The following is a 16,503-nucleotide window of genomic DNA, read 5'->3' as shown; positions in this document are numbered from 1 at the left end:
CTAGGTTAGGGAGCAACACTCATTATGTAAACATTCATGCAGACACTCAGAAAGGAATCCTATGTGGAAATACCCAGTCCCAATATTTAATTACTTTCAGGATTTGCTGCCTTAATGTTTTTAGCAATTTGGAAGTCAAAATTATTTTAAAAACCCTTACTTAGAAACAAAATAATACTGCAGTTCAACAAAATTACTCTCATTAACATTATTGTATTTCTCTTAAATATTTTTCTTCTCTTTCAGGTGAAAAGCTGAATTTGAGGATGTGTACATATAAGCGCGTCAGCTAGTTTGTTTATTCTAAGCTTGGCAATAGAGTAAAAAACGATCCTGAACTGTTTTATCATTAGGGCTTTTTTCTTCCACATACAATGTTAGTGGTGGTTATGGTTACTATACATGAAAACAAAAAGAATATTTATACCTGGCCTTTATCTTTTAGCCATGACATTAACACCAAAAATTGTGATTACAAATGAACCAACCTTTTCCAGGGATTCACTCTGCAAATCTTCCAAACTACTTGACTTTTTTTTCTGTGGAACCCTTAAAATATTGACAGGCAAAAAACCAACAGTTAATACAAATAGTGTGCTTGCATATGCGACAACTGTATCATATGGCAGCTGTATATATCACATAATGTCTGCATATAACATAATTCAGAATTAGGAGATGCATTTCTTTTATTTTTAGCCTAAAAATCATAGTACTGGGAACTGCAATAGATGAAGTCAGAAACAGCTACAAGACATCCTTTGATCAACGATGAAAGGCAACAAGGTGCAATGTGCAGTTTTAAACCCCATATTTGACTTTTTAGAAGCTCCTAACAAGCAAAAGTAGACAGCAATAACTCTCTGTGAACAGTGTGCAACGTTAAGGGAATTTAAAAATGGGAAAACACAGAATTATAAAAAAAATCCTGCCTGTATGTTATACATTTCAATTAAAGTTACTCATTCTTACCTATTTATGATTTCCGAAGATTCTTCTTGTGGAGAGGTTAAATTAGTTGAAGATACTGGAATGCTTCCACTTTAAATCAGAATAAAATATACTGTTTTAAGTACTACAACACGTATATCTCCTGATATATAAAAGTGATGATTTATTCCTGTAATTCAAACCTTATACAACTAAGTATTGCAAACTCCCATGGCAAACGGTGCCTTCACAACTACCCAAAAGTTCTTGCAAAGCCAAGAACGGGCAAGACGATGCCAACAGTTAAACAGATTAAGTAACACAGACTTAGGACAATGCACACAAAAAACAAGAAACAAAGGTCTTGCCTGATTTCCATAGCTTTCTGTGGCACTGGAGAGAGCACAGCTGGTGACAATTCTCCTGAAGAGGCCTATGGAAAATACAAGAGTTTCAAGCCTATGACTGTAGTGACCGATTCTGAATCTATCGTGCCCACACCAAGAAATTCAGCCAGGGCCAAACCCTCATCTACATTACTTTAGCTACTACAGAGACATCAATACAAACAAATCATATATACAGCAGAACTTCCTTATAAAATGTCTTTACTAAGTACCTCTGTTTTAAACAATTCTCCTTGAGAATTATTCAGAAGGTTCCACTTCCTTACAGTTGTCTCAAGTTCCTCTTCACTGCCACCAGAGACAGAAGAGCCTGCAAGCATTAAAGATTAGAAGTAAAAAGGGAGAGAAAAAAAAAAAAAAGCATTTAGGATCATATAAGGCAGTCTCAATACTCAGTCTCTAAATTCCCCTTCTGTCTTCATCTGATGCATGTAGTTCAGCAGCCTCTCCGCTCCCCTTTGGGCTCTGACTTCCCTATTTAGTTCTGCCAATTTATTTTAGAGCAACAAATTTACCACTTCTAGTTACATGCTATGCGCTGCTGTTGGGTAGCTGAGCTGGTTATGAGGCAGCTTCTGAACCTTTCTAACTCACAGCATGATGTTCTGAGGCAAGTTCAGGTTGGTACCATTTCCTTACAGGGTATCGCTTTACAGGCGGTATGCATGTTTGACATCATCTGTATCATAATGCCGTGCCCGGTGCTCAGTTCACGAATGAACATGGTAAATATGCTCCAGGTTTTTCTGCATATCCCAGATGTAAACAAATACTGAAATAATCCAAATTCATGCTGTAGTAGGATTTTTATTCCTAAATTGTCAAAGCTGCAATACTAAATCAGGTTTGAATATTTAGTGTTCAGCAAACGTCCAAAGTATTTTGGATAAGAAATTTTTTCTGCAGATCTATGCATGGGATTGCAAACAGGATGTCATCCCTCCTTATGAGTCAGAATCCTTAATTACATCATCTAAAACAACATATAGCACCAAAATTAGGCTCCGAGGAGGGTTTTACTGATACAAAACAAATCTTAGGTTATGACTTATGGAGTCAAGCGTAAGATTCAGTCACAGAAATCTTGCTGAAGAGTAATGTTGTAACTAAATCTCCAGACAGATTTGACCCTATTTTTCTGTACTGCCTACAGCATAGGAAACAAGAAGGAAATCTCCACAAGTGACAGGCAATAACACTCAAGGCTTGTCAAGACATACTGTGGTTCTCTCTGTATCTGGCAGAGTGTATACTTGGTCTCATAGCACCCCAATATGATACAGATATATGCATAATATTTTACTATGCACATACATTTAAAAGGACAACAAATGGCAGATGTAGTGCATGCCGTTTTAAAAGGCCTGATAACAGAAAATTATTCACAAGACATTTTACCGCGAGCTGCAATCATGATCTCTTTGACCCTCCTGTACTGGCTCAGCAACAGTGTTAACTCCTCTATTCGACGGTCCTGTGAAAAGCGTTAAATAAAATAATATTTAAAATCCTACATTTTTAACCTGTAGAAACACTGTGTTATACAGTTATTTCTGTGATTGTGGCCTGCTCTTTTTCCAGAAAGCAGGATTAGGTCCTTGACTTGTAACGAACATTTTTTGGCTTTCATTTGCCATTACATAATATCTGGTGGACAGTGTGAAATTATGGATATAAGGAAGCCAGAGGAGTCTGACATTACTAGTAAATTAGTTATTTACAGAAGCATAATTTGGAAATCTGCTTTTACTCCTAAGAGCTAAAGGAATATTCTGGAGTTGAACCTCAGTTGCCTAAAGTGGGCAGTGTTTGTTTTTTGCTAGCATCGTACCTGTAATCATAAAGTAAATCACGTTTATGTTTTGTATAGTTTAATGATCTAGTCATGTTCTTTAATCCTCTCTTGTAGGATATATTCTGCATTCCCACATCTACACTTCAGTTTTGAACACACCTTTTTGAACTTAGGCAGTCAAACCTGTACAGAACCAAAGAAATGAGGTCTGAGGAATGTCTGATACATTATTCCACTCCCACCTAACCCTTTCCTACTATGTACGGAAAGCATCTTGATTCACATATTCAGGGAATGCACTTGCCTTTTGCACAGATGCAACATAGTGATGGGTAGTAATCATTACTGAATTGAGCTGTCACTTCCCTCATTTCTATATAGGATATTGTGTCCTCAATGGCAATAAATCCTTGCTATCACTTAGCGTGCAGACTTGTAATGTGCACTCTTACAGTTTGACTTGTTTCTTTGTTCTAAATTATTCCTCTGAAATAAACTTGCTCAGTGCTGTGAGTACAGAGTAACCCTTGTCTCTTTAAATCCTGGTCCTTTTCTCACAAAATTTGAGTCTAATTCAAAGGTCACTTTGATTTTCTTTTAATATCACAGTCTAAACGGGGGATATCAATGCACTTCAGGTTAGGTTGGAAGATGAAGAGCTGTCAGATATGATCAAACCTTAGTGATCTTTTCAGTAGCAGAAACCAGGAGATTCTGCTCATTACAGCCTTGGCTTTTTATTCCCTTCTGGAATCTAATGAGCCTCCCAAGTTCTGCAGCCAGGTTAGCAAGGTCAGCCACACTCCCTGTTTAAAAATCAACCTTCTGTCTCAATCTCATGGGATTATAAAAAAATCAGAGCATTACTATGCTTACAGAAAGCAGGTTATCCAAGTAATTATAGAGATTATAGAGATTCAAAACCATCAGTTTATTCTTACTATGTAGAACAAGGATTCTTTTCTCACCTTTTCTTCATTTGCAGCCAGTAATGATTCCATTCCTATCTTCAACCGTTGGACTTCTTGATCTAGAAATGGTTTAAAAATGTTATAACGAAAGCACACTTGCTGTATTTAGTGTAAACAATATATGTTTTGTGATACTCTCCCTATGTTCTTATGAACTATGTCAGTGGTGTGGGAAATGCACTGTTAAACTACATTTAACTTAAGAGCTTTTCAAAAGCTGAACTATTTGCATTGCACAAACATGCATTGCACAGCACAAACATGCTGGTTTTGCTTATAAAAGCCTACATCGTATATTTTATACTCTAAAAGTCAAGCAATAAAAAAACATTGAGGCTTATTTTGCAAAAGATGAGAGTGCCTTTTCTGTCATACATTTAAGGAAATAATTTTAAGTATGATTGAAAATTAATTATATTCCATCTGGTAAAAATATTTGCCAGCTTATGAGAAATGAAAAATAACAGACTAATTTAATATGAGGAAAATTTGCAAATTTTTGCTTCTTAAAACATTTCAGTATGAATAACTGAATTAAAATCTACATCAAGAGCTAATACAGAATTGCTTCACACACAATTTAGTATTACAAGACAGAGGTTATTCAGGAAAGTTATAGTCAAAAACAATTAAAACACATTCTCTGAAAATTTATGAGGTTGTTAACCACGTCATCTTAACTTTGCTGAACCAAATCTTTCATTTGTTCTCTACACACTATTCCTACCAAGTCTTCCAGTACCAACCTACACTATATAAAGTCTAGATGATGGAGACAGAACCTGAAATAGCTAATCTGCTGTAACTGCCACTCAAGGAATTCACACTTTGACACTAAAACAGACCCACTTGTTTCACAAAAGACTATGAAAACCAGATGTGGCAGGCATGAAGTGACAGGAGAAAGAAAATCAATATTGCTAAAGAGCATTTTTTTAAAAAAAGTTTTACAACTAAATGTTGAACACACAATGTCATCTAGATTATTTGCAAAAACTGTAATTAGTTTTTCTTCTAGTGATTCTGAAAAATACACACCTTGTAATGATTAAGTTTCAAAACATGCAAATGAACTTTGCAAACATTTCTTATGCAGAAGAGAACGCTTAGTAACACAAGACATGCACAGACACAGCCAAATCAAAAACTAAAGCCAGCAGGCAGTGGGCAAGCAATTGAAAGATTTTTTTAAAGCCATTAAAAATCACAGTCCTACTAATTTCTCTTTATAAATATTAGACTTCAAAAAGAGCTGGTGTCAAGGTGTTTTTAAGCACATCAAAGCAAACTTTACAATATTTGTAACAACATCAAGTATGGAAACTTTTTTATTCAGACTGTTTTTTTAATTTAGTGCACTGATTAAAAGCCCAAATCCTTCTCCTCCAAGGAAGGAGGCTCTTTCCAGATACTATGTGTGTTTTATATATTTACAAATAAAAAGAGGTAAAGGTTAAGTTCTGGCTCTGTTAACCGTGACAATGTCCCTTTGAAGTCCAATTATCTGATTTGTGAACCTCTGATTTTTTTTTTTTTCTGAAGTGAAATCATACTAAACAGGGCAAGTAGCTGTCTGTTTGCTGCAAGCAACGAAAGCACTGTCTCATGTATATTACAATTAGACAGCGAAATCTAAACAAACATTGAATTATTCCTGCAGAATGCATTTGAGTTATAATTTGTGTGAAAGGAACAGGGAGATAAAGCCAAAAGTGAATTGCAAGGCTTACGTTTTTCTTTTAGCCTTCTCCTATAAACTTCCTCTACGATGGTAAATGGTGAGAGTCAAATAAAGTATGTGGAAAAAGCACATATTAGATAAATTTTGCAATTTAATTAGAATATGCATTCTAGCATACTACAAGTACATTGACATTATTTTCCAACTTTATTCGAGAAGACCAACTAAAAATCTGATAAATCAGTAATCTTTTTGTAGAAGAATTATTACTGCTGCATACTGCTTCCATTCAAATACAGTATAAATGGTTTCCTTAAACATAGCCTAAAGAATCTGTACAGGGTTTGATTCTTCGTCCACTGTAATCAAGGACAGTTTAACCCATCTTCAGCATGAACAGGAACAGACACACTATTAGAAAGTTGCTGAGCTCTTGATTTATTGTCATACTGCTATCTTTCCCTTGAAATATAAATTACTTGGCGATCTCATAGAAAATACAAAATTCTAGTAGTAGAAGAGTTCCTCTACAAAACACTGCTGTTAGACAAACTAATTTTCTAGTTAGACATGCAGTTCTCCACATGCACAAGCTCTGCAGGGGAGTGAAATTAGCATCCAGTATATGTTAAGTCACTTATTTTGGATAAACAACAGTCAAAATACAGAGTCTTCTAGAAAAGACACATCTGCATTAGTTCCTGCAAGGAGATTCTTGGTATGCCCTGAAAAAGAGGTAGCACAGCACCTGCAAAGTCATGTCTCAACAAGGGCACTCTTTGGACGTGTTAGTTAACACCCACTAAATAAGTTAGTACAGCTAAGCTGATGCACTGCAGTCAGCTACAGGCAAATATTCCTGCATGGATAAGTGCCAGTATTACAGAAGAAAAAGGTCACTAATATCATATTGCTCACAGCCCAGCAACTGACAGAAGTTCCAGGGAGTCAATATTTCAGAGAATTGTGCCATGACTTTGGTTCAGACCAAAGGCTAAATGAACTGGTTTATTTGCCATTGACCTGTATCAAGAGTGCAGATGTAAACCAGAAGCCTGCTATATCATAGAATCATAGAACAGCCCAGGCTGGAAGGGACTTTGAAAGACCACCTGGTCCAGCCTTTATAGGAGAGGGAGCTTAAGTGAGAATCAGTCCTGAAGAAAGGAAAGATACAAATCAATGACTATGTTTTAGAATGTTTGGACATTTAAACATTATGCCTAGCTACTACTGTGACAATTTTTTTTCTTAAAAAATGGAAACTGTAAAGATTTTTCAAAGAAATTTGAAGGTATATGCAAACAATATTCCCACTGAACTACAATGACTCTTTCAAATTGTAAATACAATTCCAGTAGAAAAAGTTTCAGTGCCCTTAGGATACTTATTGCAATTTGTGGTGCCTCTGGATTGGGATAGAATTTCATACATTAAAGACCTCTACTCTACCAGAAGACAAAATAAATTTGCACCATTTTTCCTCACAAAAGAAATTCTGTAACTTAATTCTTGTATCTCCTTGTATTGCTTTGAAATACCGAGCCAAGCTGCTACCAAAGTGAAGTTAAAGTGGGAGTTTGGATTTTTAATTTTAATTCCCGTCCTCCTACCTCTTTCTGCCACTTCGCTATGTGATGAGGTCCTAGATAGCTGACATTGTAAGCGTTCTATTTCTGCATCCTTGAGAGCTAACTCCTCTTGAAGCTGGGCTATCTCAGCCTGAAAGAGAGTACAACAAATTCAGAATAACATCATCACCGATTCTCTGTGATTCCTTCCCAGGAACTAGAAGACTTCTAAGTGTAACACTTTACTTTGATTGATGTCCTGTTCCCAAATCAGGATATTTCAAAAACACTATAACAACCTTACATATTTCATGCTGTTACTATCCTGTTCCTTTCACAGAAACTCACTTTTTCCAAATCAATTAGCTCTCAGAAAAGAGAGATTTACAGCAAGGTGAAATTTTCAAGGATTCATGGAGGTAAAGAAACCATGGAAAGCTCTCAATGTTACAATGGTGGTGGTATAATAGTGACTATTATAGGGCAACTCTTGAGTTTTGCATGGAGACCACTAAAAGATAAAGCATTTTTTTAAAGATACTGTTTGGTTTTTTTAATCCTAGTTACCAGTGATTAACATAACTGAGAATCTATTAATGCTGAGCCCTCTTCTCAGCAGCATAACAAAACTATTCTTCCTCGTATCAGATACTACAGCAAACAGGCTATAAGCAAAGCATGGTTTGGAAAACAACCACATATATGAAACAAAATATTGGTGGTTTATTTCCATTTACTGCAATTTGTGCTGCCACTAGATTGAGATATTAAAGGCCTCAACAAAACAGGGGGAAAAGAATTCTGTGACTGTCCAGCTTAAAATACAGCGACTCTCATATATTTTTCCTATTTATGAGAAAAACTGTCAAAAGCATACTTTCTTAAGTCAGTAGCTTCATTAAGATTTTCTTCAGCAGCCTTAAAGGCTTTATTAAATGCAGTATTCTGTATTTCCCCCAGCAAAAGCATACCAAGCCTCTTTCCAGTTAAAGGGGGGGGAAAAAAAAAGAAAAAACCAAACAGAAACAACAACAACAATTACTAATGTGACCAGTTTCTCAAAATACTAAAATAAAGAAGGCAAATAACGTAAACCACCAAACAACATTATCCAAACAGGGAAAAACATGGACTAATATACTCTAATACACAAACTTATTTTCACCAGGAAGTAGGCAGCTGGATGGCAGCAAAAGATCACCACTCTGCCTGCAATTCCATATGGAATAGAGGAATCCGCCTTGTTGCATCTCTGAAGGGCTCCTACGCTTCCCAGTGACTAATATGCTTTTTATATCCAGCTATGGAAATATTCCAATTTCTCATCTAAGAAGCTAGAGCAACAGGAAGACAAAAGCTGCAGACCTCTTAATACCAGATTTGGATTTGCCTCCCCTGGTCTATTTGATCTCACAGTTCTTTTAAATGCCATCTTTTCCTTTTCCTTTAATTTTGTATTCCTGTCATCTCTAAAATTATGTTTCTTTCTTTCCCTGTACTTTTCTTCCTTTCTAGTCCTAGTATCTTTTCTCACTCAATGAGTTTTACAATCCTTCTTTCTTATTTTCATTCTGCTCCTATACTTTCCAAAATCTTTATCTGTCTTGGCAGCTGGCCACACACTGCTTGAGAAAATATTTTCCCAAAGACTCTTCATTTCCACCACGTCAGAGAAAACATTTTCATGGATACAAGAGCTATTATCCTAATAGGAAAAAAGACAAGATAGCAAAATTGCAGTATTAATCTAAGAATTCTCATAAGAAAGAAATGCTAATACAAATAATAGCTGTCATTTCTGGATCAAGCTACCAAGTATTAAAAAGAAAACCTAGTTGAATAGTTCAAGATGTTTTTCCAAGATCCAACCACAAGTCAAAAAAGTCAGTCATTTGTATGAACAGGGATTATAGTACTGCACACATGAAAGGAGAAGCGATTACAGCACAAAAGTGTACTTCAACAGGGAAAAATAATAAGGTGCTTTTTAATCTAGTGGAAAAGGGCTAAAAATTCAAACTAGAAATAAAGTGCAACTGTTTAACAATGGGAATGTTCAACAAGAAAAAATAATTACTGGAGAAAATGATGAAATGTGTCAAGTGTCTCTACATTATGATCCAGTAGCTTTCCAGGATTTAAGGTCAACAGAAGGGTAAGGCAGCTATGCCCTTTGATATGCGTGAAGTCAAAGCAGATGATCTCATGGTGCATTTTGGGCCTAATGTCTATTCAAATAAATTCCATAGCGAGTGAACACCCAACCAACTTTGCATGTCCCTTCAGTCTGGAAAGCATATTCCACAGAGGCTTGTCACCATTAAACAAATAAAAGACAGAAAACCTTCAAAGAAGCCTTTCCTCAGAACAGGTCTTTTGTAAGTCAAAATGCCTTTTTTTTTTTTGTAAAGGAAGAATTACAAAAAGGTAGGAGACTGGAAACTGCAGGGAGGGAGCAAAAGGCACAAAAGCACCTACAAAAAACTATAAACCAAAATACTTATTCCAAAGATGGCAGAAGAAAACTTGATTTTATAGTAGGCCCTGATACAAGGCAATTGTAAGAAAAGTACATGTGATGAGAAGTGAAGTGCATGCATCCCTTTCCAGCTGAAATAACTCTGTTGTTAGTAAATGCCAAGTATTCTGCTTACTTTAGTTGCTTTTAATTTCCACTCGTATTGATTTCTTTCATTTTCCAGTTCATCCACTTTAATTTTGAGGTGTCTAAGTTCCTGCAGCAAACCCTGCAAAGGAAGAAAAGCAGCTAAAAGTAAGATTACTCTCATGGATATTAATCTTCCATAGTTGTGAACTGAAGATCATGCATGAGCCACACAGTAATGAACACTGAACCAACACATTAAAAATTGTCACCTAGTCTAAGATGAAAAAACTATTTTGAACTGAGAGATAAAAGAATACTTTCTCAAACTCTCCACCTGAAATTATGAGCAAATTTCTTAGTCATATTAAGGAAGACAGCTGAGCCTGGTGAAGTGACATGTCTCTAAATGAAAATGAACCAAAAAATCCACAACTGCAGTCTCATATAACATTAACTATTGGGTTTTTTGAGGGACTTGGGTGTTTTTTATTGTTTTGTTTTTCAGCCACCTCAGAAAGTAAGCAGAAACATGCAGTGCTAAAAGATTACTAACTTCCATTAAAGTGACAATCCTCTCCCCAAAAAGGTGTTTAAGCTACATACTAAGAAAAATAACATTCAGACCAAACGGTATCTAGCAAGTTACAGGCATTTAATACCATAGACATACAGTCAAATGTGACTACAAATACACTACTTTCAGCGATGTTTGCTTTGCCACTTTGCAAACTGAGCTGATGCAGCCCAGAGCTGCAGCCAACCATGGTTCCTAACATTCTCCATGTATTCCTCCAACAAAGTTGTCTCTTAAATGTGTCTTCTGCCTTTCCTTAATAGAACTGTATCTTACTGTTCATTCTGAAGGACAACATTATTAAATCCTTGATGGACCTCTGATGAGACCAAATGTCTTAAAATGAACTGAGGAAAGGAAAAATTTTAAAGTGCAACCCACTTCAGGAATCCTGTATAGTATATACACTAAGGAACTATACTAATAGCTTGGATTAAAATAACGTTTATTTTGAATGACTCCCAGAGTTTACTCTCAGATTATTTCTCAAATATGGAGCTTCTACTGTAGTCTAGTAGTTCACTAATTAGTTCTGGACAGAGGCAAGCTCAGAAACAAAAGCACTATTTTCAAAATAGGCATCATACTGAGTTATTTTTGTAAAATAAACCTATGAGAAAAATTACTGAAAAACTCCCTCACAATATAAGCAGATTATTTATCATATGAGTTCTGGGGATACAAATTTTAACCAAAGAGATGTGGCAACTAAAGCAAACAGATTTAAAAGCAAATATTAAAATGGGCTTTTTCAGGCATACCAGTATCATTCCACATTCAGTAAGTTTAAGCAGTTTATGCAAAGTATCTTTTTGTTTTGACATGTGACAGTTTAGATCAAATACAAGTAGGATCTGTAATGTAAATTCAAAAATGTTTTTCTAGTAACTGCTAATATCAGAGAATGAACAAAGATGTGTTGGATTTGCTATTTTGAAGGTACAAGCAGATTATTTTATTCTAGTTCTTTTCATTCACTTTATCATTATCATTAGAAGAAGAAGGGATACATTTCAGATAGTCTTACCTGAAACTTTATTTTATACCTGCGTTAAGCTTTTAAGATATTTAGGAATTAATAAACTGTGTTCAGAAGACTGGTTAGGGTGCACCATCATGCACAGCTAGGGTGACATTATTGTGAGGAAATCTAGCAAACTACCAAACCATGCGAGCATGCTGCATATCAAACAGACAAATCTCAGCTAAGGAAAAAAACCCAATCAAACCCCAAAATAAAAAAACAAACAAAAAAACCAAACAAAAAAAACCCAGACCACACCAGCACTACAGACCTACAAGTAAAATGAAAATCATAAAAAACCTGAAGAGTTGATGGGATCTTACAGATATCTGTGCTATAGTAGACAGACATCAGCAGTGACCAAATTTGTCCCAATAATCAAGGGTGGGTGTGAGGTGTCTGGGGTGGGGGGTTTTTGGCAATTTTAATGACCTCCTTGCTCTGTGCTAATGAAAGACACAAATTAATGCCAATAATTCACAAGATAGCTCTGGTTAGTGGAATTTAGTTTCTGCAAGAGAGGAGAAGAGGCAATACATAGGCTTTTGCTAAGGTGTACTCGTACATCACACCGAGAGCAATTCTTCAGGCTGAGAGTCTCTACCACTGATCTTGGACTAGATTGAGGACCATTAGATGTCAAGTCTGGTTTCCTATCTTGAGACTTTCTTTCTTGGATTCTACTATTAATTTCCAGCTGCAGTCTACACATCTGCTCTTGTAGCTCACTGATCAGGTTCACTACTGACTGAAAACATGGGAAGAAAGGAAAAAAAGAAAAGAAAAAAGAAAAAAAGGTGAGAAAGAAAACAGTGCAAAGAAGGTATTTCTACAGTTGCAGCACAAATACATGAAGCATATAAAAGGCAAACTAAAAAAAGATATATGATGTGTTTCCCTTCTGATGAAGTATAAGTGAATGGGTATAAATCTGGAATATTGCACAAAGCGACAATTTCAATAGAACAGAATCTATATTCCAGACTAATTCATGATTCTGATCCTACTGTGAAGATCAGAATTTGGTCCCTCATTTTTGGAAACTTATCCAGTCACATGAAGACAGATATCAGGAAAAATTGGAACATATTTTAATATGCTGGCTCAGAGGCACACTTCTGCTGAAATGGACTTGATTACATTCATTTACACAGCCAAATCATCCACTAGGAGGAAATTGCTAAGTGCTCAGTTGGGGCCATAACCTACTCTTTCACAATTTATACACAGAATTTACCAGTAAAGTAATTCTGTTTTTAAGTCTAGCACAGGTCAGAAAACTAACTCCACTACCCAGCTTGCTAGCTAGGCAGTATCTTGACATAGAGAAGGAGTTAAGCAGCATACATAGGAGAAATCAAAAGATACCACAGAAGAAAAAGTCATGACTTTAATGTGCACTGATTTGCTGGCCAGCTTCTTGGATTTGTGTGTATTGGTGATATACACAAAAAAATCCAGCTACAGAAAGCAAACCAAAGACAAGTATTAAAATCTTATATAACATGTTACTTAAATTCCATAACTTGCTCAGTAGCAAATAGTGCTGAGTATCTTCTCAGGTATTACAAGTTTAGAGGGCCTTTCTCTTAATTTTCATGTACTTTAACAATGTATGTTTTGTCATTTCTCAATCTCCTCAAGTGGAATAAATTTGATGAGATTAATCCATCTCCTAAAGGAATGAAAATGTTTTTAGTGGACAGAACAACAGATGACATGGCTTTTTTTATTATTATTATTTTCTTCATTACAATGCGCAACAGTCCTCCTGTAATTTCAACTCTCTGGTCAGCCAATAATCTCAAAGCAAGGAAACAGCTACTGCAAGGACAAGACACTATTATGACCAGATAAGTATTTAACACAGCCAATCTCAAAATGTATCAGCATTCACAGACAACTTTAAACATTCACAAAGATACCCTTTCAAAAGCATATGTATCAGTTAGGTAGAGGTTTCATATCAGTTAAGTATTTTTCTTGGGCACCATGCTTCAGATGAAATTTGGAAAAGCAGTTGCATATACATATATTACATATACATATATATACATAACTTTATACATGTTATTTTCAATCAGGATCACAACTTATGATGCTCATCCTCTTTCATCCAAGAAACCTTCTAGGCATGTAAATGAGGATTAGTTCTGCAAACAATGAAAAAAATTTAGAAAGACTACTGGGCTCCAGCATACCAACTGTCAGTCTTTTATAGGCTGACATATTTTTCCAGGTCTGCAGAGGTAAGAAAAGATAGCCTCCTTCAGTATCAGCTGCCCTAGGTGAAACCATACCCTTTGGACGTTCATTGGCTGCATTAGCGACTTTGCACCAATACAGTAGGACACTGGGGAGAATGTCCCTGTAACTAACTCATCCTCTCATCAGAACGCTGCGAAGCAGAACACCTGCAGGACTAGCTGCATGTATGATTTAGATACTATCCAAATCCCTCCATCTCCCATCCTTTGTTTCTTTCTTACCATCATCTACACAATCAGATACTTCGCTGAGCGGTACCAAGTGGAGACTGGAATCATCAGGACACACATACATCTCCCGTGCTTTCTTGAAGGACCAAGGCTTTAGTCTGTGCTCCTCTTTGACACAGAACATTTTAAACCCATACGAGGTTCTGAGGAACCACTGCTCAAACAATGTACACAGACTTTCGAGCACAGACAGCTGCTCCAGTTGTGGTAATGTGGGAGAGTTCAGAAACACTGCTGCTGCTGCCTTGTAATTCTTTTCTATTTTGCCTCACATTAAAAACAGGAATGGGAAACACACTGTGTCCACACAGACTTCTCTCAGGGCAAACCTGACAGTACAGAAATGGCAGAAATCCTTATCCCAGTGAAGGGTAAGAGCTCACAGGGTAGAAACAGATGAACCCCAGCTGCAATATATGTCTTCACAGTTCTTTCTAGTTTCAAGGTAGAAAATGCTTCTCATGTTTGAGATTTTTCACAGCACGAAAATTTATTAACACTAACATACTATATCTTGAATTTGATTCAGGTGAGACAACACACCAAACTCCCCAGTGGGAGTCAGTGGCTCACTGACTCAAGTTTCTTTGAAATTGCATGTAACTACACACAAGGTATTGAATTCAGAAGTCTCCACACAAGAGCCACAAAACACTTCCCAACAGCTAATAGCAAACTTCAGATTTTCATTACAAAAATGCAAAATATCCCCAAACTTATCCCATGCTAGAAAAAAAAAAAGTAGTCAAGAAGAAGGGCTGTTAAGCAAGTTGAAATCAACAATTATTCCTGATAGTGATAGGTCTCTTTTGTTGACCTTCAGGTAGAGCAGGCATCTGGGCTGCCATTAATCACTTGAAAATGCTGCTTGCTTGCACCTTCCTACATTAAGAAAACACATTTCCAACATTTCTAAGGTTTCTCAGGTAGCTACCCAAAATCCTCAGGTGGGATTTCAGAAACCTTCAGAGCATCACTGCAGCAAAAGAAGAACATCATTCCACAAAAAGGAATTAAAATAACAAAGCCAAGAGTGAGGTTGTTCATCGACAAGCAGCTATTTTCCCAGCCCCTGTGTTATACATATAAATAAATGGCACTTTAAATTTAGCATGTGCTTTTGAAGAGCCAGAGACAAGTGACATTCAGTGTGAAATTAATACCTTTGAGAGATGCTTGATAAACTCTTTGCTTCTAACTAAAACCAAAACTAAACAACAGCTGCACAAAATAAACAAATCTGACACATTAAAACTTGCTCATATTTAGAAGGATATCTTAATTTGTTTTGTTCCCCCCCAACCCAGCCAGAGAAATAATTCTACAGACAAATTCTATGTGACTGGAAACAGCTGCTGTGAAATAAGCCGACACAAAATTAGAGTACAAGGCAAATATGTTTTAGCTGAATTATTCTGCAATGTCACAGTTCGTTTTAAACTTTTTAAAACTTGTTATTATATTTAGAAATTGCAGGGTCGGCTATGAAGTATAATTAACAGGCTGTTTAAAATGGTTTAACTACTGGATGCCTCTGTCACACATGCACTAGGGTGAAAACTGAGGACTATTACTTCTGATAGCAGCAAATCTACAAAATCACTGTTCTGCTCACTTTTGTCAATCCTAAACTCAGTCTTGAAAGCAGCAGTTGGCCACCTACAGTCTATAAGAAAGGCTCTAGCTCTGTCACCCATAGCTTTGTTCCACTTATGTAAAAATACTAATGGCAATTTCATTTGAGGCATTACACATTGCATGAGCATGTTGTAGTAGTCACGACATTCAGAGATACAATTACAGCAAGACTGACTTCATTCAGTCACTGTCAGTTTGGAGAGCTGTGTTACTTGAAGCGATTGGGTTACCATAACACAACTGTGCACGCATAAACAAGGGCAAACTAAAGGTACACTGCTGGTGTACATGAGTGATTTATTCACTAGAAAGATGTAGCTGGGCAGTGGAGGCAAGGAGTTCAGGAAGACACTCAAAGATATTAACAAATTTAAGCAGCAGTTGTGGTCTAATAATATAAAGAAAATATATTGATAAATTTCATTCTGATGTTTGAAATTGTTTTTGTATTGAAAATTAGTAAAATTTACAGTAAAAGGAGCTGAAATAGGGTTAAAGCATTAGAATTCAAGTAAGCATCCAGTTTGACGGAAAGCAAACCCCATTTATCTTGACAGATTGGATTAATGCTTATTCAGGACAATCTGAAATAATTTTTAAAATGGCTCAATGAGCAAACCAAAAAATGCTGTTTATTTCCCACAGCTTTACTTACAACACCCATTTTCCTTGCTTTGTATACACAGGTTTGTGACTTTCAAGAGGTGAGAAATCTAATCACATCTCACTGTAGTTAATAATTCAGGGCATACTTAACACAATGATTCTCAACTTTTCCATCAGATTAGAATTCTTTTCCATCTCAG

At 36.2% G+C, this 16,503-nt stretch overlaps 1 protein-coding gene across 1 annotated transcript in view; it reads right to left on the bottom strand.

Annotated features, from left to right (window-relative positions):
• The window catches only part of PPFIBP2 (PTPRF interacting protein, binding protein 2 (liprin beta 2)), a gene marked incomplete at its 5' end in the record, with an annotated part of 32,511 nt that overhangs the window by 14,315 nt on the left and 1,693 nt on the right, over positions 1 to 16,503 (bottom strand). Inside the window, 9 exons of the mRNA XM_010084233.1 lie at positions 489 to 549; positions 973 to 1,041; positions 1,299 to 1,363; positions 1,550 to 1,647; positions 2,736 to 2,811; positions 4,101 to 4,162; positions 7,398 to 7,506; positions 10,010 to 10,102; positions 12,127 to 12,309. Coding sequence (XP_010082535.1) covers positions 489 to 549; positions 973 to 1,041; positions 1,299 to 1,363; positions 1,550 to 1,647; positions 2,736 to 2,811; positions 4,101 to 4,162; positions 7,398 to 7,506; positions 10,010 to 10,102; positions 12,127 to 12,309 — 816 coding nt within the window. The remainder of the gene's footprint in view (positions 1 to 488; positions 550 to 972; positions 1,042 to 1,298; positions 1,364 to 1,549; positions 1,648 to 2,735; positions 2,812 to 4,100; positions 4,163 to 7,397; positions 7,507 to 10,009; positions 10,103 to 12,126; positions 12,310 to 16,503) is intronic.

Source organism: Pterocles gutturalis, unplaced genomic scaffold (assembly GCF_000699245.1).
Source record: "Pterocles gutturalis isolate BGI_N339 unplaced genomic scaffold, ASM69924v1 scaffold35150, whole genome shotgun sequence".
Lineage (NCBI taxonomy): Eukaryota > Metazoa > Chordata > Aves > Pterocliformes > Pteroclidae > Pterocles > Pterocles gutturalis.
Note: the sequence above shows the minus strand (reverse complement) of the source record. Positions and strands in the feature narration are given on the sequence as shown.